Genomic DNA, 25,404 nt, shown 5'->3' with positions numbered 1-25,404 from the left:
TTTACACTTTCAGACGTACCTTTATGCAATATTCTGTGTATCCTTGTAGAGAATGCGGCCTGACCTCTGTTCAGGTCTGGGTTCGTTGTCCACCAGCACGACGTGGGTAGCCTAATTTTGAGAGGCTGGCAATTTGACCTCTGTCCGAGATCACGTCTCGCAGCCGACTGAGACCGATACTGCTTGGTTTCGAATCACGGGGGCTTCCAAAAACCGCCTCGAGCATTGCCTGAAAGGTGGTAAACACAACGCCAGCAAATTGGGAAGGAATATAGGTCTTATTGTAGAAGTCCCTAAAATCCATCTCGAAGCCTAGCTACTCTTGTGACTTGCCTCTCTGACCCTAAGCTTCCGTCAGACCGGAAATATCATTCCTACGACATACCCACTCTCCCAACAACAGTCGCTTCAGAAGGCATGGCTTGCTACTTTTATAATTAAATAAATAACTAAAACTCTGCTGGGAAGGCGAGGCGTTCTATAGACGTAGCAGCTCCCCCTGTTAAGAAGGCATTCACTCCCTTTCGGGCCGTGAAGGTCTTGGCTTAAATAAGTTGATCGCCTCGACAACCCAGTTCTCCTACTCTAACTTGAAGTTTTTGAGCAGTGATACGGCTGGACTACAATGGCCTACCTAACTTATAGGCAAAGATTGCTAAGTGTACTAACTTAATATAGTGATGTAGTCTAGGGCCTAATAAATAACTACAGGTTGTCTTGTGACGACAGTCTACTCTACCCCCTAGATAAGGTTACTTGAAAATTCTACTTGCTACTAACCTAATGCCCTGGTACTAAATCATTAGCCTAACCTACTCAATACAGTTAAATGAAGACGCAATCATTCCAGAGTGTGGTACGCACAGCAGTAGTTCAGCGACGGAACTGTTAAAATACATAATGAGAGGTAAGATGCGTGGGGATGATGAGTGGTTAATTTACCAGGAGGGAAATGCAATGAGGTAATTATATTTAAGTGAGGGTTAGTATTACAATGGCTAGGGGTTAGAGGGTTAGTGCTACTGGCAGAGATCAGGCTGGCTACCTTCTCTGGGTAGGTGCCAGGATCATTCTGCAAATGAATGCGACACTGTACCTCGGGCACAGGTGTCAAGGAGAGCATGTGGCTCTTTTGTGTTAGTTTGTTAATGATTGGTTACGTCCCTTCTTCTTCTTCTTCTTATTCCTCCAGGACCTGGCTATACCAGTCCTAGGAGTAGACGGAGGCACCGACTCTGGGAAAGGCCAGGCCGAAACGCCGGCAGGAGCAGAGGCAGTGGTAGCCTGAGGGATTTCAGGAGAACACCCTACTTCGGTATCTGCAGCAACCGTCGTAGAGGTGGAACCTACTGCAGGGGAGGCCCTCACTTCGGCTGCTGCGACGCCGTCGTAAGGGGAAAACTCCAGGCTGACTCCTGGTTGGGCAGTTCCTGGTTTCCAGAGGAGGTATGAAGGTTAGGTCTGCCGGAGGTTCATCCTCGGCGACAGTGGTGAGGGTGAAGAAGACGGAACTAGTGATTGGCCATGGGCTGTGGTTAAGCTCCCATGCCTGTTGGAGGATCTCCTGTAGGAGGATCCTTGATAAGGTTAGGCGCCGGCGCTAGCTCGGGCCAGGCGCAGAGGTCAAGTTCGGTGGTGGTCTCTACGTCCAGGCTGGACGGAGCTTGGCACTGCTCAGTGCTGCCAAGTGGTACTGGCAGAGAGTTGAGGTCGACTGGACCTGTGGCGGGTACCGGAGGTGCAATACCTCTCAGCGTGCCCTTGGTTATGGGAGACAGAGGGTCCTGTCTCTTTTGGAAGGCTAAGCCTTGTGGAACTTGGACAGTGTCCGCTGCACATAACTTGCTAGGGCACCTAGGCCAATTTGTGGAGTGCCCTATTACGTTACAGGTCTTGCAACGGAACTGTGAATGGTCAATCTCCCTCCTTGGTAACGGGGGAGACTGTTGGTGGATGTACTTCCTAGAGGAAGTAGAATTTCGGTGACTCATTGCTTTGGAGTGAATTGACCTGGGGTTAGGACCCCTAGGCTTTTTGAATTGCGAGGGAGACTTCCATGTCTTGCCCTAGGAGGAGGTCGTAACCTCCTGGAATGGTAGCTTGCAACTGCAAGGGTACAAATTCTGGAAAAGTGAGGTCTGGTGACCCTCAATTGGACGGTTCGGAAGGATCAGTTTAACTGTGATTGATACCTTCAATGGTGATCAATCGACGTCTATCAAACGCTTAGCCCCCTCGGGGGATTCAGGTCTTCCCGTTCTAGGGAGAATTTGGATAGTTCGCCAGAGTCGTCGTAGGCTCTGATGTGGCTTTGCTGATAATGGCTTTGGAGGGGTGCGACGGTTATAGGGCCCTTAGCTGGGGGTCCTGAGAGAAGAAAGGATTGTGACGGCCATTGCGATGGCCGGAATATTGTGGTTCGCGCACCCTCCGTAATTTGCAGACATGACGTGACCCTTGCGGCCACAGTCTCGGCAGAACTTGTTCCAGAACCTCTTCCGTGGCACTGGATGATAATGGCCGGAGATGGCCCCACAGGTTGCGAATTATCTGCGGAGTCACCAAGGCTGGCAGTGTGCTCTGGCACAGGTGAAGAGTCCTCTCTGGCAGTGATGTGACGTGGGGAGGTTAAGGAAACCTCCGTTGAATCATCCTCGGAAGCAAGTCCGGGGTTAACTGGTGGGCTTACCTCTTCCAAAGTGGAGGAGGTAGGCGGTAAAATGGTAAGAGGCTGAGATGATGCGGGAGAAACGTCTGGGCTCTGACACTGGGTCAGGGCCAGGTTCACAAATAAAAGGGATGTCTGGGACATCGGAGGCACTAGCCTCTGAATCTAAATTGAGGGTTGATTATGAGGCATGCTGCAGGGATCCAGTGCATCTGGTAGTGGGAGCTGCGTCCAGGGGAGATACGGCTTAAGTAGATCTCGGCCCAATATTACCTGATAAACATCATGGAATTGGTCAACTACGGCCAGGCGGCACAATGTGGTTTCCTTGGTCACCTGGTCCAGAAAGGGCATTTTTACATTCAGAAGGACCGAAGGAACAGAATAGAGGTTACCGTCAATCCATTCAAACTGAATTTCTTCGTTCGTCTGGATTTGGCACCCATAGGCAATGCCTTTCTGGAAATAAGGGAGACCTGGGCTTCGTGTCGGCCATGACTTGTACCCACTGATAGGCCGTAGGAGACTGTTCATCAGGCAGGGCTACATGGTAGCCTTGGAGAAGTTCACCCTGGAAGCTCTCCTCCCAAGGTAGAGACCGACTTGGGCACTGGTCGGAATCCACAGCATGCCCACGCACACAACAAGTGGTGCAGAAAACCTCCGCAACCACCTCTTACCGGGAGTCCAGCTCATGGTCTGGGGCTTGGAAACTAGCAGAGAGATTGCGTCCATCTAGGGAGAGCTAGTCATGCTTTCTCTCTTCTTTCTCGTTTCCTTTGCTCTGCTTCTCGGCTATTCCTCTCTGCTTCTCTTTTCTTTTCTCTCTGCTTCTGCGGCTTTCCTCTCTGATTCTCTTTCCTTCTTCCCTGCTGGCGCGCAGCAGCCTGCTGCGTCTTTATCCCCTCGGTCAAGGGCTGGTCCAGTGTAACCAGCCTCCCTGCCCAGAGTTATGAGGGCTCCGAGCTTCTCTAGCTCTCTGGCAAAGAAGTCGCGGAGGGAAGCAGGGGAAGACATTTCCCTTAGGCTACAGTAGAGGCTCGGAAGAAAATGAAAATAATGGCCAGGAAAGTGGCACTCACTTGGAAATGGGTTCTGCAATGTGGTAATGAAAAGTGAAAAGACTGGGTGCTCGGTGGCACTTTGTGAATGGCACCTTCTGCTGAGGTGAAAAAATCGAATGAAGTGTGCTGTGTACGTCACACTACGGGCGTTCCCAACTTGGGAGACGTTGGAATGGGCTACCTGTAGGTCCAATACAGGTGCACGGCACTTATGAGGAGGCGTTCCTTGGTTCAGTGATCCAAAATGGCGGATACTCTATAATGAATGATGCGTTCCGTAGGACGGACACGTCAGGTAGGGCTACATGTACGTCTGGTACAGATGGCGCGGCACTTATGAGGAGGCGTTCCTTGGGCAGCACTAGTAGTGCTGGTATTGCGGCACTTCGGGAGGCGTTCCCTTGATTGGTCCGAAGGATCACTGATCCTCGTACACGGACATTAATGAATCGGGCGTTCCTTAAGGACGGACACGCAGGTTTGTCAGCACTTAGGGCTGGTATTGCGGCACTTCTGGGAGGCGTTCCCTTGTTGAGTGTTCCGAAGGATCACTGACCCTTGTACACGGACACACTAATTATTTGGGCGTTCCGTAAGGACGGACACGCAGGTTTAATGGCTACCTGTACGGCCTGTACAGTGCAATGGCATTTATGGAGGCGTTCCTTGGAGCACTGGTATCGTGCTGGTGTGTCCCGGACACTACATGCAGTACTACTTAAATACTACTGAAGTGAACATGGCACTGCTCCATGGCAGAGTGTAATAGTGGAGGAGAGAAAGAAAAGGTGGGAGTAATCAGCAGCCAGTCGGTGGACAGTGTCAAGAATTCTAGTGGCACTGTGAAATGGTAAGACCTGACGTGCACTGGTGGTGGCCAGTCCTAAACTGGTAACGACTTCCCTGTCTGGAAGTAATGAATTTGCGTGGCACACTGTGCGAATTGTGCTTGCGGTACACGCAAGTCTTTTGGGATAAAAATGAAACAAGACCACTCGGGCAACGACAGGTAATGGAAATTTTAGAAATGCTCAGGCCCTCGCTGAGTACTCGGTCAATGAAACAAATAAATGTTTGCAAACTGCAATGGACACATGCGCGTACGTATCATGCTGTGTAAATGAAAGACACAAGAGACTACAACATAAGGCTTTAATTCGGGCATGCTATAATTAAAATGGTAAGATGTAGTACTCATTGGCTTCGTGAATACTGGGTTCTGGTTTTCTCGCTCTCTCTCTCTCTCTCTCTCTCTCTCTCTCGGAGAGGGTGAAAATGATATATGAATGAACTCCCTTATATTGAATTGAACTACTAATGTTCGTTTAATATGACGCAACTTGCGTTAAATTATCTACTTACGTTAACGTTTTTTGTGAAAGAATTGCTTTGGATAACATTTTTATGAAAATGATAACGCGCTCAGCGGTGAACGATGTTTACGTTAATGTTAGCGGCTTGCGCTTATGAAATGATTTGCGTTTCAATATGAAATTTACAAAGACGCGTTTTACGTTAACAATTCTTGTGATTTGCTCTACTTGAGATTTACGTTAACTTTATGTAAGATTACTAGGTCCCTGTGAACAGTGAAATGACGGTAGATTTTAAAACGATGTTAGCAAACAATTGTAAATGAGGTTACGTTAAGTGCGAAGTGAAATGAAACTTCGCTCAGCGAGCGAGTGGAGTGAGCGATGCGAGGTGAAACGTGAGCGAGCTGGGTAGCGCTGCTAGCGCACAGCATGTCGTTCAAAAACAGCTCGATCTCTGTAAATGCGAGGTAATTTACAACACGAACTTTTAGTTTCTTATTCAAGGCGAATTACGTTAATTTCTCTGGCAGGACGATAGATACTAGTACCGAGATCGATATTATTTACGTTAAAACTTTGAGACTTACGTTACTTTGCTTAAATGGTTTAGATAATTCTGAAAGGGATAAAAACATGGCTGCCGCTGTGAGCGAAAACGAAAGCTGGTTGAGACCGCGCAGGCGCGAAAATGCTCTAAGCTGAATTTAAGCTGAGAGCGAGGTAAGCGGTTACCAACACTTGGAATGAAAACTAAGTTAAAAATGGATTCCCTAACATATCACAGACAAAAGAATTGTACACTTCTTTTGCCGTAACTATTAGTAAAACACTCCTAACTAGCTAGGCTTTCAAACACAGCAATAAACCCTGGCAAAGCACTTCCTAGTTTTGATCTGGTTCTTTCTGGCATCTATTCTACACACGTGCTCTGTCTCGTCCGACGAGGACAGCACAAAGTAACAGAGAATTTCGCGGGGGGCAAATCGTTTTGCTCGCCGCTAAAAATAAAGCTCTGGCGCATTCGCCGTTACAATAATAAGATTTCTACCTACGCATTTGTTTAACACACTTCTACAATAAAAATACTTAAACGTACCTTAAGCTAACATTGGTTATAGAATAATCATATTAATGAATGGAATACCTTACCGTGAGTCAGTGTGTCTTCTTTCCCTGCAAGTGTGCTTGATTTACTTTTTGTAAAATAATTTACAGTTTACGTTTTACAACGGATAACGCGATTTACAAGCTTTTTTTAAGCAAGCTAGGTTCATATCCTCGGCGAGGTCGACAATGTTACGTATATAGGGCCTTGAGAAGAAGCTAGATACGTAACGGAAATAATTGAGGGATTTCAAGAGGGAATTGCTTGAAACTTACCGTAAACTGATAGTTATGAATTTCTTTCTTTAGAGGGAAGGTCGCCAGAAAACTCAGCTCGTTACTTTAAAAATTTCTATTTATTTACAAAAAGGCCCTGTGCTGGCCTGGAGAAAAGTTAAATGATATTGGCCCCCACGTTGGGGCTTATAGTCTCATTCAATTCAAGCTGATTTTCATTCACTTGGGTTAATGCACACTTGCGGCAGAGAGACGGCACGTGACTCATGGAATCTGGAAAAGAATCCCAGATTAAACGAGATAAAAGGAAAAATGACTTCTTGCTTTGATTAAGGCTGATTAATTCTCTAACATTGGGGAAGGTAAACTCGACTGGTTCACTGAGGTATACACGAAAGCTTTGGTCTTTAACAAGTCACAAAGGGGTGCACGTGGCCCGATGAGGACAAAGGGCTTTGATGTAGAAGGGGTAAAAATGAGAATTGAAAATGAATTTAGCAAGAGTCGTATGGTAGTAAAAGTGCTGGGTTGAAGTTTACACTTTCAGACGTACCTTTATGCAATATTCTGTGTATCCTTGTAGAAGAATGCAGCCTGACCTCTGTTCAGGTCTGGGTTCGTGTCCACCAGCACGACGTGGGTAGGCCTCCAATTTTGGGAGGCTGGCAATTTGACCTCTGTCCGAGATCACGTCTCGCAGCCGACTGAGACCGATACTGCTTGGTTTCGAATCACGGGGGCTTCCAAAAACCGCCTCGAGCATTGCCTGAAAGGTGGTAAACACAACGCCAGCAAATTGGGAAGGAAAATAGGTCTTATTGTAGAAGTCCCTAAAATCCATCTCGAAGCCTAGCTACTCTTGTGACTTGCCTCTCTGACCCTAAGCTTCCGTCAGAGCCGGAATATCATTCCTACGACATACCCACTCTCCCAACAACAGTCGCTTCAGAAGGCATGGCTGCTACTTTTATAATTAAATATAACTAAAACTCTGCTGGGAAGGCGAGGCGTTCTATAGACGTAGCAATATATATATATAATCTTCATAATACGAAAATGCGGTATGTCAATATAGTTCTGTGGACTATATTGACATATACGTATATATCTATGTATATATATATATATATATATATATATATATATATATATATATATATATATATATATATATATATATATATACATACATAATATATACATTATATATAAATATATATATATATATATATATATATATATATATATATATATATATATATATATAATGTTTGAATATTTCTTTTGTTCTTCTTCTCTCTCGCTCACTTTCATCAGATTTGGAATCGTCCGAACTTTCTCTAGATAGAGCAGCTGACATCTTGAACATAAAAAAAAAGCGCGTGAGATGATATTCAGAAAGCGCTAGAATATGTACATAAAAATTATTATGAAGTAACAAATCAAAAGTACGTAACAAATAAAAACCAGAAAAATAATAGATTATCAACTAATACAATTTATACAAAATAACATTCTTAAAACTAAAAAAATATAAATCTAAGGCTAAAAATTTTAACAAAAAACTATAAAAATTTAGACAAATTTTTAATTACCAAGTCTAACAAGATTCAGCAACTTAGCAATAACTGACCTTCTTTCAAGAAAATCTCTCATTTGAGTAAAAACACTTGAAAATAAAAGATGACAATATGAATTTAATTAAGCCTATATAAAAAAACAAGGCGTGATCTAATCTCCAGCTTACTCACCAACGAAAATTAAAATAAATACGCTACAATTTACTAGAAATAATTTTTCTGTACTGTTTAACTTGCATAATATTTATTTTTTACATTTCCATTCTAATAAATAACTCATAAATATCCTGTCCTAAAATTTCTGTATCTTTAAGTAGGCTCCACTTTGGAGGGGTGCCGATCGTAAGAGATCGTAAAAATATTTGCCAAAAATACACTAATCAAGACAGGCTAATGGAATTTATCAGGCATTATTTGCACTATAATAACGCATATTCTCTGTGAGTTTTATCATCCTACAGGGAAAATAAATGATTTTATGAAAAAAAATGTGAAATTCAGGGCCCCTTGTATTGAAGGTTATTTGATGATCGGTGAGAAACTACAGTCTTGAATAGAAATTCGGTCTGACAGAATGTTTGTATATCCCCCTAGAACATGCACATAAAGTATTATCAAAATAGAACAGTAAAGTAAGCACGTAATAACAAAAAAAAGAGCAACAACTTCAGGTAAGTTCAGCGAAAGCCCCGCCGAAAAAAAATAAGGCTATAGCTAGGAGAAATATTCATAAAAAAATTCAAACCTCGATTTAGGGACAAAACCTTCGGAGAGATTGTAGTTATTATGTCACTTGATAGCCTAAAACATCTAAAAATTATATTATGTAGGACAATCAAAGAAACCCCCCCCCCCTCTTTCCCGAAAAAACCAAACCAGAGAAAAAGCGAAAAAGCGATTTTTTCTGAGGACAAGAAACTTGAAAAATTTGTTTAGACACCCCTAAAATGGTTTTCTGAGATGAAACTACTCGTAGAAAACGTAGAAAAGACATCGACCAATTTAGAGGGATACTAGGTATACTATTTTTTTTTATATTTGCGATTTCCATATTTATCGGCTGCGCTTTCGCTTCAGTTGTTGCTCTCTTTTTTTGGTTTTTTTTTGTTACGTGCTTATTACTGTTATATTTGATAATGATTTATGTGCATGCTCCCAGGGGGGGATATACCAACATTCTGTCAGACCGAATTTCTATTCAAGACTGTAGTTTCTCACCGATCACCAAATGACCTTCAGTACATTTTTTTTTCTTAAAATCATTTATTTTCTTAAAATCATTTATTTCCCTGTAGGATGATAAACTCACAGAGAATATGCGTTATTATAGTGCTAATAATGCCTATGATAAATTCATTAGCCTGTCTTGATTAGTGTATTTTTGGCAAATATTTTTACGATCGGCACCCCTCCAAAGTGGAGCCTACCCTAAGTCAACGTGGTACAACTTTATCAGCCTTTTCAGGGTTTTCCTAACCCCCCCCCCCCCCCCCAAACAAGAACAACAGCAAAAACAACAACTACAAAGTAGCTTGCAGGCTTACTCCCTGAGTAAACGATACTTTAGATGAAAGCTAAGAAAAGTGAAGCACTGATTAATACCTATATAGTACAACTGAAACTCGTGCCACGGAATAATGCAGTTGATCTATATCTTATGGACTGGATTTCCCAGCGAATAAGCTACTGAGACACTCCATTAAGGCGAAATGCGAAATGTATCCAATGCAGTCAGCGAGGAATTTACTGATGCAAAGGCCACGATTCATCTCTCGGAGGCTGATAACTAAACTAGTCTTCAGTCCGGTGCATCAGCTTTAAAAGATTACAATGCATTACGTGGGGACACTGACGTCAAATTCATGAGTACTTATCTGCACATTAACAGGGGCTTTTTGTGCACACACTTATACATATAAAAAAATAAAAAAAAGCACGAAAGAGAACATTAAATGGTATACTTTTTATCCACACACACACACACAAATATATATCATATATATATATATCTATATATATCATATATATATATATATATATATAAACAAGCACGAATGAGAAATATTTTCGTCTTTGGCAACATCTTCGAGGTATGGTATTAAAATGTAATTATAGCAAAGCAATATGAATGAACTTCACTTCTCTAATTCCGAAATGGAAAGTTACTGCTACACTTTTTCCTTCAGTACAGTTTACAAACACTTCTGAACAGACAGATTGTTGGTACAATTAATAATACAGTGTACAAAAACTAGGTCCAAGTTATACTTGACCAGTCAATTCCACTTCTCTACTTCTGAACAGTAAAATTACCGGTACACTTATCCTGCATTGTATAAACACCAGCTAAAAGTCAGACCTGACCAACGAATATATTGTTCTGCCACCGGTTCAACCCTGGGTGATCTATTTACCTGAATTCCCTTACAGATGCAGCAGTGATAAGACAGTTCTAGAAAACTAATAAATTCTTTCTCAGTGAATGCAAATGGCGTCCAAAATCCTGAGGCCAAGAAGTATCAACTCTCGCGCATGAATAGAGATGCGACGATGTGGAGAAAAAGACTACCAGTGGTGAAAAGAAAGATAGAGGATTTTTGAGGGCTTCTGTGGTCAAATAAAGGGAGTGCAAGGAGACATTTGGTGAAAATGGTGCGCATTCGAAAATGCTAGTGAAGTGGAGTGGAAGAAATATTGGAATGGAACGGCAGTAATATCTAGGAAGTGTGAGGATGGGTACGGGGATGAGTGATACAGTATGTACGTGTGTGTGTGTGTGTGTGTGTATGGTGGAGGGGGGGCGAGGTTAAAGTGCTACTGAACAGGATTCGTGGAGGTTTTCTGCACAGATGCTTCATCCATGATTCAGCAATTCAACTGATATCATAGTAGTTTCAGTAATCAGTTTTTTCTTTGGAACCATCCTTTTTGGTGTAAGTGTTTACATTTATATATATAATATATATATATATATTTATATATATATATATATATATATATATATATCTATATATATATATATATAATATATATATATATATATATATATATATATATATATATATATATATATATATATATATATATATATATATATATATATATATATATATATATCATATATATATATATATATATCATATATATATATATAATATATATATATATATATATATATATATATATATATATATATAATATATATATCTAAATATATATATATATATATAATATATATTATATATATATATATATAATATATATATATCTATATATATATATATATATATATAATATATATATATCTAAATAAATATATATATATATATATATATATATATATATATATATATATATATATATGAACTTCCGTCAAACAATGGTAGTGAAATACTTATCAATTACTCATAATGCCCCTTGGGATTAAGCTATTCGCAAGGTGTAGCAAACTAGATATTAAACAATATTTGTGGTTTAGTATTATGAATATATATCTATATTATATATATATATATATATATATAAAATTAATACTATATAATGCATAGTAAAAATATTAAACAACAAAAATATACATATATATATATATATAATATATATATATATATATATATATATATATATATATATATATATATAGATTTATACATATGTACACACGCACACAGATGTAATGCTTGCATGTACGCACACACAAATACACAAAGGAAGCGTGGAAATTATTAAGGACATTACCAACTTCAGCGTCCACCGACGTGTTAAGTCTTATTACCGAACCACTCACCAACACAAGGTGCAGCTCTCCCCACATTTCCCGAATTCTCTAATCAGCGGGAAGAAAGGCGTTCGCCAAAAAGGAGAATTCCAAGAACATATTTTTATGCCTTTTCTCTCTCAACTGCTATTATTCAGTGGCTGAATAAATTCGGGCTGCACTAGACTTCTTATTCTGACATTCTATTCTGATCCTTAGTAACAAGGCGTGATCTGACCTCCAGCTTACTCGGGGCGCATGCTAAAATTTGCAGTCAAAGAGAGGTTTGATTCACCAACGAAAATTAAAATGAATACGCTATACTTCATTAGAAATAATTGTTCTGTACTGTTAAACACGCACATTATTTATTTTTTGCATTTTCATTCCAATAAATAAATTCTAAACATCCTATCCTAAAATTCCTGAAACTTTAACTCAACGCGAAACACCTTTTTGAAGCTTTCCTAACCGCCCCTCCCCCAACAACAACAACCAACCACCACATAGTAGAGTGTAAGCTTACTCCCCGAGTAAGCGATAAACAGAAAAGTGTGAGGGAGAGAATTCATTTCACGCCTAACTTCATGAAGGGAAAATCTTGCACAAAAACGTTATACATGTAGATGATGCAGGGTTAAATTGTATACTAGATATTTCTTGGCATTTAATACGAAATACCTTCGACCAATCGGCCAATGCTTTTTAAAAAAATTTTAACCGAAAGGATGTTTTTCTCAGTAAATTAAGGTCTATTAAATGAAAGAAAAAAAGGGTTCCCATTAATTTTAAAACGCACCATCAAACAGTTTACAAAAAAATAAAAATAAAATTTTTTTTTAAAGTTAATCCCGTCTCCTTTTAACCGGAGTTTTATAAGAAAAACCTATGGAATTTCGGCTAATCCCTTGAAGCCGATGCACGTACGTATGTCTTAAGATACCTAGTACATGCCATGTGTTTATTTAATTATTTTTTACGTAAATGTCATTTGCTTGTTGATTTGTTGTGCCTTATCGCTATTTCCACTGGTATCGTCATATATCTACCTTTCCTTGAGTTACCTCTGCTTTTTCGGAATGTTATATACGAATAAGTTACAAATCAAAATATAACAATAACAGTAATCTATATATATATTATATATATATATATATATATATATATATATATATATATATATATATATATATATATATATTCCATAACAGTAGTTAATATGCATATTCTAAATCATTTGGTGATATCCACAAACTTTATTCTCAACGGTTTTATAAGAGACTAGAATATTTTAAAACATTTCCTACCAACCTTAGCCAGGCGATATTAAAGTACAAGATGGGTTACACAATATGAGGATATTGCCTTGAACATAAATTTTAAATTTTCATTCGCTCAGCTAACAGACAAACACGTGCTCGTGTACACGAAAGCAGACACAAACGCGCGCGCGCGCACACACACACACACATATACGTGATATATAATATTGTAGATATATAAAATATATTATATTATAGATCTATTATATATAATATATATATATATATATTAGATATATGTATTATATGTATATATATATACTATAATAATATATACTATAATATATCATATATATATATATATATATATATATATATACTGAAAATATAGTCTTAGTGTTAAAACCAGGTTTTATGGGCTCCTTTATATAGGGACGTATCCTGTTTTACAGAATTATTATTCACATATGTATATATGTATACGGTAATCTTACATATACATTTATATTAATTATATATATTATTACGCATATATTAATTCTATATCTATATTATATAGTAAGTATTATGTATATATATATATAATCATTATAATATATATATGATATATATACATATGTAACTCGTCTGCAGTGCACCAATCTCTCACCGACTACATTAAACTCAGTAATATTCCTCGTTGTTTAGTCAGTGTTCAACTCTTCTTCTGTGTTTAAAAAAGGAAATTAACAAAAATTAGGATTCGTAATAATTTAGCAGAGAACAAATATCAGATATGAATAATTTTACATGGTGAAAAATTACTGTAAACTGCCTGTCAAATGATATACGTTCATTTTGAATCCAATTCATAATAACTACCATTCATTAAGATTCAAGAAAGTTTTTTATTTTTTTACAAATTTGATGTCAATAAAGGACTTGGTAAGTGACATACTTTTTTTATTGCTTTGTGTAAATTGGTTTCCAAGATACATTCTGGTGCCATTTTATAAGGCTGAATAATTGTTAATTGTCGCTGTGTCTAAATAAATTGAAATAACAAAAACGAAAAGTCAGGGTGACGAGATGAATCTATCCGGAAATAAAAATTGTATGAGATTCTGTAAAAAAAATTTAAAAAAAGTTTTTGAGTCATGCGAAATTAAGCCAAATTAGTTTGAAATAATGTATATTTATTGTTATTCACGCCATTAACTGATTAGTAAAGCATAATACAATTAGTTTTAAATTATTTATATACTTTGGTTTGAAATTTTATATATTTACTGTCATTTGCGCCATTAACTGATTAGAAAACATAATGAAATAAGTTTTAACTTATGCATAAATTAAACATATACTGGTTTCACTTATTGTCGGAAACTTTTATATATATATATATATATATTATATATATATATATATATATATAGTATTATATATAGATATATATATATATATATATATATATATATAATATATATATTAATATATATATATATATACTGGCAGTCCACTGGTATTGTTGGTCTCGGGTATCATCGGTTTTGGTTATTGGCGATCTGGTTTTATGGCGTTTGTCTAGTGCCCAAATGCGACAAAAATCTGCGATTTTTGGCGCCCAAATGCGCCGATTTCCGGTTATCAGTGCTAATAATAGAGTACTGGGTGATTTTCGGTTATCAGCGATTTTCGCTTATCATCAAACCACCGAAACAGAACCCCCACTGATAACTGGGGACTGCCTCTATATATATATATATATATATATATATATATATATATATATATATATATATATATATATATATATATATATATATATATATATATATGTATGATAGTATGTATGTTGTATGTATGATGGTTGATCTGTTGTTATGTCTGTATGTATGTTGTATCTCTATCTCTATATATATATTATATTATCTCTTATATATATACATGTATGTAGTATAGTATGTATCTGTAGTATATGTATATATATATATATATATATATATATATCTATATATATATATATATATATAGTATGTATATATATATATTATATATATATAGATATATATATATATATAATATATATGTATATATATATATATGATATATATATATATATATATATATATATATATATATATATATATGTATATATATATATATATATATGTATATGTATATATATATATATATATATATATATATATGTATATGTATATATATATATATGATATATATATATATATATATATGTATGTATGTATATGTATATATATATATGGATAGTATAGTATATATATATACCCCATATTTTCAGGAAGACAGATAGATAGAAAAAGAAATATAAGACCCCGAAGGACCATAACAAAATTCCCTCGCAATGACTCTCCCTTTAATAACAGGCCCAAAGTCTCTATTGAGCTCAAAAAAAAAAAAAAAAAAAAAAAAAAACTATCAACGCGCTCTCATTGAGTGTTTGTGACGTCTATCCCTTTACTTGGCATTTTTTTTCTTCTTTTTTTTACAAAGCTTCTGGACCTCCAGTTTTTTTTTTTTTTTTTTTTTTACGAGTGAGGCAAATACGACACGTAGCCTGTAATTGAGGTTTCTTGATGCCTGTTTCCGCTACTTGACGACAGAGGGAATGGGAGAATAATACTTTGATAAATGAGCGGGTTTTGCTGAATGCATACACTATAATGATACTAGTAATGATAACAAAATTTGGTGAATTCAAAGGCTGTGATAATGATAGTAACAGCAAAGTCGAATAATAATAATATTAATAATATACTTAGGAAGCAGACCCTCTCTCAAGCATACTTTATTAAAAGTAATGGTTACTTCAGCAGCGTTACACTTGTAGAGGTTCTTCTCTATTCGGAAAGTAAAGGAGAATCTCTACAAGTGTAACTCTGCTGAAGTAGCCATTACTTTTAATAAAATATTAATAATAATAATAATAATGATACAAAAGGCAAAATACCAAAATTTGGTGAATTCAAAAGCTGTGATAATGATGGTAACTACAAAGTCGAATAATAATAATAACAATAATAGCAAAGTGAATAATAATAATAATAATAATAATAATAATAATAATAATAATAATAATAATAATAATAATAGAGGCAAAATGATACCTTTTCAGTAATATAAAAAAACACAACAACGATTATAATAAAAATTTTCAATAACACAAAATACTGATTATCATGTAACTATTTTCTGCATAAAACAATATAATATATATAAATGAAAAAGTCTAACTCGGTGAGGTCCACCCATCCATAAAAACATTTATTTTCTCCTCCTCGACTCGAAGGTCCCCCTCCAAGCAGCCTCCTCGAGGAGCACCAGTTGAGGAAGAGGTTCATTTGGACACTCACACAAGAACCCTACTTCTACGGTAAGTTCTCTCGTCAGTGGTGTTCTCATATCCCCGATCCAACCCCCACCCCTCTCTCTGTATCTTTCATTTTCATATTCAATCTTCCATTACCAATATTCCTTTCTTTCTCTCTCTCTCTCGTGTCATTTTCATATTTAATCTTCCATTATCAATATTCCTCTCTATCTCCACTTCCACATTCAGTGTGCCACTGTCAAAACTCCTTTTTTCTCTCTCTCTCTCTCGTCATTTTCATATTCAATCTTCCTTATCAATCTTCTTCTCTTCCATTTTCATATTCAATCTTCCATTATTAAAATCCTCTCTCTCTCTCTCTCTTCTATTTTTATTATTCAATCTCCATATCAATATTCCTCTTTGTCTCTCTCTCTCATCATTTACTTATTAAATCCTTCATTATCAATATTCTTCTCTCTCTCTCTCTCTCATTTTCATATTCATTTTCCATTACCAATATTCCTCCCTCTATCTCTCTCCCCCTCTTCATTTTCATATTCAGTCTGTGTCAAAACTCCTGCTCTCTCTCTCTCTCGTCATTTTCATATTCAATCTTTCATTATCCATATTCCTCTCTCTCTCTCATTTTCATATTGTTTCATATTGAGTCTTCCATTACCAATATTCCTCTCTCTTTCTCTATTTTCATATTCAATCTTCCAATTATCAATATCTCTCTCTCTCTCTCTCCATTTTCATATTCAGTCTACCATTGTCAAAACTCCTTTCTCTCTCTCTCTCGTCATTTTCATATTCAATCTTTCATTATCGATATTCGTCTCTCTCTCTCTCTCTCATTTTCATATTCAATCTTCCATTACCAATATTCTCTCTCTCTCAGCTCTCCTAATTTCATTTTCATATTCAATCTTCCACTGTCAATACTCTCTCTCTCTCGTCATTTCCACATTCAGTCTTCCATTACCAATATTCCTTTCTCTCCATTTTCATATTAAATCTTGAAACATCAATATTCACCCCCAACCGGCCTCTCTCTCTCTCTCTCTCTCTCTCTTCGATATCTCATGTTACATCCCTTGTTTATCAAAGGTATTTCTCTCTCCTATTTCCGTAATATTCTTTTTTCCGCTCTCAATCACTCTCTCTATCTCTTTACTATTATACTCGACTGTTTCTCTACCAGGATCTCATTCTCGTTTTCTCTGATGTGTTGTTATTCTCCATTATTAACGTTCCCTCCTCTTTCCATATCGCATCTCTCTCTTTCCCTCTCTCGCCTACGGCATTATCAACGTTACTTCCCTTTACATTATCATTCATTTTCCTTAGATTATTAACATTTTCTCATCATTTTCTACGTTAACATTTTTTCCCTTCACCCGTTCTTTTATTTACGTATTATGATTTCTTCCTATTCTGTTATCAACATAAACATTCATTTGCCCATTATTGCCGGTTCATTTTTTTTTATTAATTCCATTTTCGTGTTCCCTTATCACTTTTATTCACTTTCCCGGTGACCAGTTTCGTTTCATTACTCATTATATCAACTCTTATTATTCCTTCTTCTCTTCGTGTGTCATATTTATTAGTTCGCTATTGGGGGTGTTTCTGTCATCTCACAATTAAAGTTAATTTCTTAAATAGGGCAACAACGCCTTTTCTTTCTTCATTTATTGCATCCTCTTCCCTCATTATTTAACCCCAAAAGTCGACGTCATCTTAGTTGGCTTTAAAAATAATGAATTAAAAAATAAATTTCAGTAAAATAATTAATAATATTCATTCAAAATTAACAACAAATACCTCAACAGCGTAAGCATTCAAGGCAAAAAAAAAAAAAAAACAAAAAAAAAAAAAAACACACACACACACAAAACATAAATAACAACAAATGCGAACAAAAAAATCATAAACAGGGCATCCATAACAGCAGGCTGCCATGAATAATGAGACCCGCTCTCCTTCAACATTCAGGAAAGCGCTCTCTTGAGAATTCATAACCACCAGTCCGTTTTCCGTCTGCCCGCGTCCTATATCCTTGAACGCAACCTGTGTGAGCGCCTGGCTTTGCAAATTCAGTTTTTTTTTTTTTTTTTTTTTCTTATTCAAGGTAGGTTTTCACTTCATTTGAAGTTATTCGAGGATGGTGGAATTTGAAAACGGGGTCCTATTCATCGAAATGCGTGAAAAAAATGAGTTTAACACGAATCTTACTCTGAAATGAGAAGGGTTAATTAATCATATTAAAGGAAATTCGATATAAACATAGTGTGTCTTCAATGACTCGTCGATTAAGTGTAAATAAGGACGAAAACTGATGACAAAAATGACTGTTAGATATGGAATTAATAGATTTGTTAAAAAGTGAAACTAATTATATACCGAGAAAAATGAAAGAAAACCACAGTTCTTTACGCGTGAATCGACTGAACATATAACAGATAAACAAACTACCGAGGTTATTACAGAAATTAAACTGAATATGGAATTTAAGCCAAATGCCAAGCACTGGGACCTATGAGGCCATTCAGCGCTGAAACGGAAACTGACAATAAAAGGGTTGGTAGGTGCAACAGGAGGAAAACCTCAAAGCAGTTGCACTATGTTGCAATTGTTCGGAGAGGGTGGAAAGTAAGACGAAGAGAGGGAATATGAAAGGAGGTACAGTAAAAGGAACAAGAGGGGTTGCAGCTAGGGGCCGAGGGCACGCTGCAGAGAGGATGAGACATTCATCTCGTGATCGAATACATTCACTTTTTATTATCGAGTCGCTTTGACATAAAAAGAAAAAATGACGAAAAAATGCAAGATTAATTAACCAAGGCCACTTGGCAATCGCGATACAGTGTGGAAATAAAAACATAATAAGCTTTATACTACGACTAAAGAAAAAAAATTCCATTAACCTTAGAAGACTGACGAGAAAAAAATCAGATCTCGCCCGGCCGTTATAAGGAAAGAGTAAGATAAAATTTAATGAAATTATCTTCCATATCTTAATAAAAGTTGTACTACGGGGTAGACCTTCGCCTCCATTTGTAAGCAATTTCGACGTTGAATTTCGTGACACCAAAGAATGTATATTTTAAGCGGTTAACGAAAATGTAAAACTTTCTGTGATAAATAACAAGAAATAGTCCCATCTATAAAATAAACTTTCTCTGATAAAATGTTAAATATTGTCCCCTCAATGCAATAAACTTTCTATAAATTAAAAGAAATAGCCCCATCAACAAAATAAACTTTCTATGATAAAACAAAAAGAATGGTCCCATCAATACAATAAACTTTCCATGATAAATTAAAATAAATAGGCCCATCAATATAAAAAACTTTCTATAAAAAATGGTCCCATCAATACAATAAACTTTCTATGATAGAATGCTAAATAAATTTCCCATCAATGCAATAAACTTCCTCTGATGAAATAAAAAGAATGGTCCCATGAATAAAATATACCTTCTATGATAAAATAAAAAGAATGGTCCCGTCATTACAACAAACTTTCTATAATAAATTAAAAAGTATAGTCCCATGAATAAAATAAACTTTCTATGATAAAAAAAATGGTCCCATCAATACAATAAACTTTCTATGATACATTAAAAGAAATGGTGCCATGTATAAAATTCCTTTTTTTTGGATTGCCTAATACACAGAAAGGCGTAAGCCCATCCGCATAGATATAAAGTACAAAAACACACCAACATTTTTACCCAAGTGCACTTTATTCTGGACAAGATAATTCAGTAAAGAAAGCAGCTTTCATATGTATATTTCCCAGAGCATTCTATACTATGTATAGCCCTGAGTATAATGACGGTGATATTGATAACATTTGGAATACAGGCACGAAATCAAAATATAATGATTCTACATCAGACATTGCATTACGAGCGTGCAAAATATACATACACATATACATATACAACATATATATATATATGAATATAGATATATATTATAATATATCTATATATATATTTTTATGTAAACTGGGAAAACTAACACCCAACAACCGGGTCTTCAGAAAATCCAGTCTTCTCGTTCCAGGAAATGGAGAGAGAGAGAGAGAGGAGAGAGCGAGAGAGAGAGAGAGAGAGAGAGAGAGAGAGAGAGAGAGAACAAATAAAACCTAATATTCAACATGAGATCGCCCAAGTCCAACTCAGCCGCTGCTGATCGCATACATCCATATCCTGCATTGATGGAATCGTTGGCCGTCTCCCGAACGAGTGGGTGCACAAACAGCGGAAGGAGAGGTAATCCTGCGATCCTATGGGAAGCCATGCCATGCATAAGCACCCACACTTGCATGTCCGTGCACCTGCATAGGATTCTGGAAATTCCTTGCGTTATCAAATATCGTTCCAGTCCCGTAAAGCCTCGTACAAAGAAACACAATACTTGAGTCTTTCTTTTTTTTTTTTCTCAATATGTGTGATTTGCATAAATTGGGCTTCCAATGGATAACTGGATACACGTACACAATACACCTATAACCGAGCGCACACACGGTGGCGGTGTGGTCTAAGGTTTCACCATGCGTCTTGAATTTGTTGGTTCGATGATTCGCGCCCGTGAGCCGACAAATTTCTTATCGACTAAAAAATTCCTCTTCAGTATACATATGTGAAATATATATTAATTCCGAGGAAGAGCGAATTAGATATTAAAAGGACATTTGTAGCTCGATGTATATATATATATATATATATATATATATATATATATATATATATATATTATATATATATATATATATATATATATATAATTACTTCCTTTACCAGCATTCCTATATCTCTTGAGACTAAGTCTGATACACTGGTCCAGCGCTAAATTCACACCTCAACTACTAGATCACGAATGAGACCCCTACTCGGTAAACTTCCACAACATGAGACTTGATATGCCAACAGTGAAGGCTCACCAGCGGTGCATGACTACACACACTCTGGTTCATCCTTTCACTGATTCTAACCATTTTGCCCAATGACGTATCCCACCATTTCTCGTCCTTTGATGTTGCGACGCCAGTTTTAAGTTTCAGTAGCCAATCAATAAATCTCGTCCTATAAAGTCCTCTTATTCCTCATCTACCGCACAAACATCACAGTTTTGTTTTTCCTCCACACTTCACTTCCATAAAGGAGAAGTTGGCTCAAAAATCTTATCATACTTTCATAGAAAGTATGATAAAACACTAACCTGAAGTTCAAGTTTATGTACATAGATATATATATATAATATATAGATGTATATATGCATAATATATATATATATATGTGTGTGTGTGTGTGTATACATATATAATCTTTCCTTATTATTTGCATGGTCCTCCTTGACAAGGAAGACAGTACAGGTTACCAAGAGATTTCTGCTGTAGTATACATTTCAAATAACAAAATCAAACAGGTATACTATTGTGTTTTGTTTGTTTGTTTGTAAGGTGTTGTTACGTTGCAAGGAACCAGTGTTGGTTATTCAGCAACAGGACCAACGGCTTTACGCGACTCAGAAATACACCTCTCTCACTCCTCAGTGGAATGCCCGAGAATCAAACTCGCGGCCACCTAGATGGCACGCCAACACCATAGCGACCACACCACTGAGGCGCTGTCATACTATACTGTGCATTTACTTTCCCATTTTATCGACTCGTGTGATTATGAGTTTTCTTTGAATAATAATAATAATAATAATAATAATAATAATAATAATAATAATAATAATAATAATAATAATAATAATGACTAAATCGTTCGCCCACTAAAATAAATGTGATGTTACGGTCAAACAAGTACATACTTCCTTGGGCGCTACACGTACGCCACGGTCTTTGTTTCTCAAGCCAAAGCAATCTGAGAGATTTGAATCATCCCCCCCACCCCCCCTGGACTTTGACCCATATAAGTAAACCTATCCGCCTCGCGCCGATAAAGGTCTGTCAGAGCTTCGGTCAGAGGGACTTTCTCAGAGGAAGGGGGAAAGAAAGTCCGCCAGGAACCAAGGTGTCTCATAAGCCATGGGGGCGGTGGGCCGTAATTAATTTACGAACCTTTAAATTGAGACATACAGTCGCTTTTATGGGTTTCCTAAAGCGAAATCTACGATTAGTGACTACCGTTCGGGAAACGGAGGACGGCGGAAGAATTTATCTCCTTATTGGGAATGGAGTGCAGAATCTATGCCAAGGGCTAGTGTTGGGACCTAAGTGGTCATTCAGAGCTGAAACGGACATTGCTATAGTAGATTCACATCAGCCGTGCATTTGACGTCTAGGCCAGTCCCTTACGACGCTCCTGATAAGCCAATGGCAGGGCTGGAAACTCTCAGTCTCTCGAGAGAGTTCACATAGGCAGAATGTATGCTCCACTTCTCCAGAAAGACGTATACCTCAGGAGAGGTGGAACATAGATCCTACCCATGTGAACTCTCGAGAGAGACTGAGAGTTTCCAGCCCTGTCATTGGCTTATCAACAGCCTATCAGGAGCGTCGTAAAGGACTGGCCTAGACATAAAATGCACCGCTGATGTGAATCTACTATAGTAAAAGGTTTGAAAACACCTCACAGTTGCACTATGAAACAATTGTTAGGAAGGGATGGTTAGCAAGATAAAAGAACGAGAATATGAACGGAGGTACGGTAAAAGGAATGAAAGAGGGTTGCAGCTAGGGCCGATGGGACGTTGCAAAGAACCTCAAGTAACGCCTACAGTGCATCGCATGAGGTGCACTGACGGCCAACAGTGAACATCGCTTACCTTCGCTGTCTAAAGGACAAATTTTATCATAAATTATTTATACATAGCATCACGTTTTATATACTTCGTGATCAAGTTATTCATATATATATATATATATATATATATATATATATATATATATATATATATATATATAATAAATAAAATACATATATATATATGTGTGTATATATATATAAATATATATATAATATATATATATCATATCATATATGTATATATATATATATATATATATATATATATATATATATAATCTATATATATATATATACATATATACTATCTATCACATCTCTATATAGCTATACTGTGTATATATATATAAATATATCTATCCTCATCTCGATATATATATCTATCATATATGTTATCTATTATAGATATATAGTATATATATATATATATAGATATCTCTATATATACTATATAGATCTATATATATTATTATATATAGATATTAATTATATATTAATATATATTAATATATAATATTATATTATATATTCATACCATATATACATATATATATATATATATATAAGATATTATATATATATATCATATATATAAAATACATATATATATATATATATATATATATATATAATATATATATATATATATACTATATATTATTATATATAAAAATACACAGATATATAGATAATTATATATATATATATATCTATATATATCATACATACATATATATGTGTATATAAGATATATATATATATATATATATATATATATATATATATATATATATGCATAACTTGATCACGAAGTATATAAACTTGATGCTATGTATAAATAAAGTTTTTTTTTGCCACGAAGGAAAAAAATGAAAAAACGAGTTAGCCGAGTACTTTCGGTCCCATTCGGACCCTTTACTGAGGCATACTGATTTTACAAAGAACACCATAGTCAAAAGAAGGCTTAATATACAAACTGACACTACCAGGTTAGCCATAAGGGCGATTTTTCCTCTACAGAGAGGAGGAGGAGTCATAGGCTAGCCACACCTTGAATGAAGCCTTTATATATATATATCTATATATATATATATATATATATATTATATATATATATATATATATATATATATATATATATATATATATATATATATATATATATATATATATACTATATATATATATATATATATATATATATATATATATATATATATATATATACACACACACACACAAACAACGCATACTACAGTAGCTATTCCAGTCACGTTAAAATCCAGCCATTTGCTCCATACCACTAAACAGGGACTGGGTATATAACACCTATTAACCGGCCATTCTAATGCAGTTATGACGGAAATTCTCAAAAAGATTCCAGCAAGTGATAATCAATCGAATAACACAAATAACATATTAAAAAAACACACAAAATACAAAACTTCATCGATTAAATGTACTTACTCCAATGAGCAGGTGTACACGGGAATGAATTCATGCAATATGTGTCGTCTTTGAGTTCTAGCATCTGGGAAAGAAGGATAAGTTTTAGTGTATAAACTTTTCTTTATGAATCTTGGGGCAAAGTCATTTCCATCCCCTTTACCTGATCGAAGCTTCTGCGCAGACAAGTTTTGAATCTCAGATTTTCGAAGAAATTCGTACCTAGTCTCAACTAATGTGTTAGACTTGTCATAAAATCAATTATATTTTCATTTAAAAAAAACTTATTTCAATTCATTATTCACGTCAATTTGTAACCCTGCATACTAACATTGACCAAATACCTAAGTCACTAGTCCGAAGAAGCTAAAATCAATTGAATCTTCCTAAAGAAACTATGATTTCAATTTGTTATTCGCGTCAATTTTAACACGCAATGTAACTTGGCTTACTATAATAATGAGTACAAAAAAGTAACGATCGTCCTCCATGCCTCATGGGAAATGGCGACAAAAACAGTATAAAATAATTCACGAAATCTTACTAAAACACAAACCCACAAAATCACTTCGTCTGTCTCTCTGTCTGTCCTCTCGGCCTCGGTATGAAAGCCCAACACAAAATCCTCCGGAATTCGAGTTTAACAAGAACTGACTATTCCTGAATTCCGGACGTCAGTCACGGGGAGGATTTCCTGAACCATCTGAGGACAAACCACCAGCCACATATTTTGTTAGGTTTACTTAACTTTTTTATTTATTTTTTGTTTTATTTCCGTCCGCTCTTCTCAGTTCCGGTTTTCTCAATTTCAAAATTGAGGTGTTCACAATATGAAGGGTCCCCAGAGCTCCAAGTCAAATTTTTTGTTT

At 35.9% G+C, this 25,404-nt stretch overlaps 1 protein-coding gene across 2 annotated transcripts in view; it reads left to right on the top strand.

Moving 5' to 3' along the window:
* LOC135222715 (uncharacterized) overlaps nucleotides 1-25,404 on the top strand; it is a 137,496-nt gene that overhangs the window by 94,494 nt on the left and 17,598 nt on the right. For both annotated transcript variants that reach the window (XM_064260919.1, XM_064260918.1), the window contains exon 2: nucleotides 16,293-16,376. In XM_064260919.1, the coding sequence (XP_064116989.1) occupies nucleotides 16,293-16,376 (84 nt within the window). The remainder of the gene's footprint in view (nucleotides 1-16,292; nucleotides 16,377-25,404) is intronic.

This window comes from Macrobrachium nipponense, chromosome 8 (assembly GCF_015104395.2).
Source record: "Macrobrachium nipponense isolate FS-2020 chromosome 8, ASM1510439v2, whole genome shotgun sequence".
Lineage (NCBI taxonomy): Eukaryota > Metazoa > Arthropoda > Malacostraca > Decapoda > Palaemonidae > Macrobrachium > Macrobrachium nipponense.
This window is presented reverse-complemented; position numbering and strand designations above follow the sequence as displayed.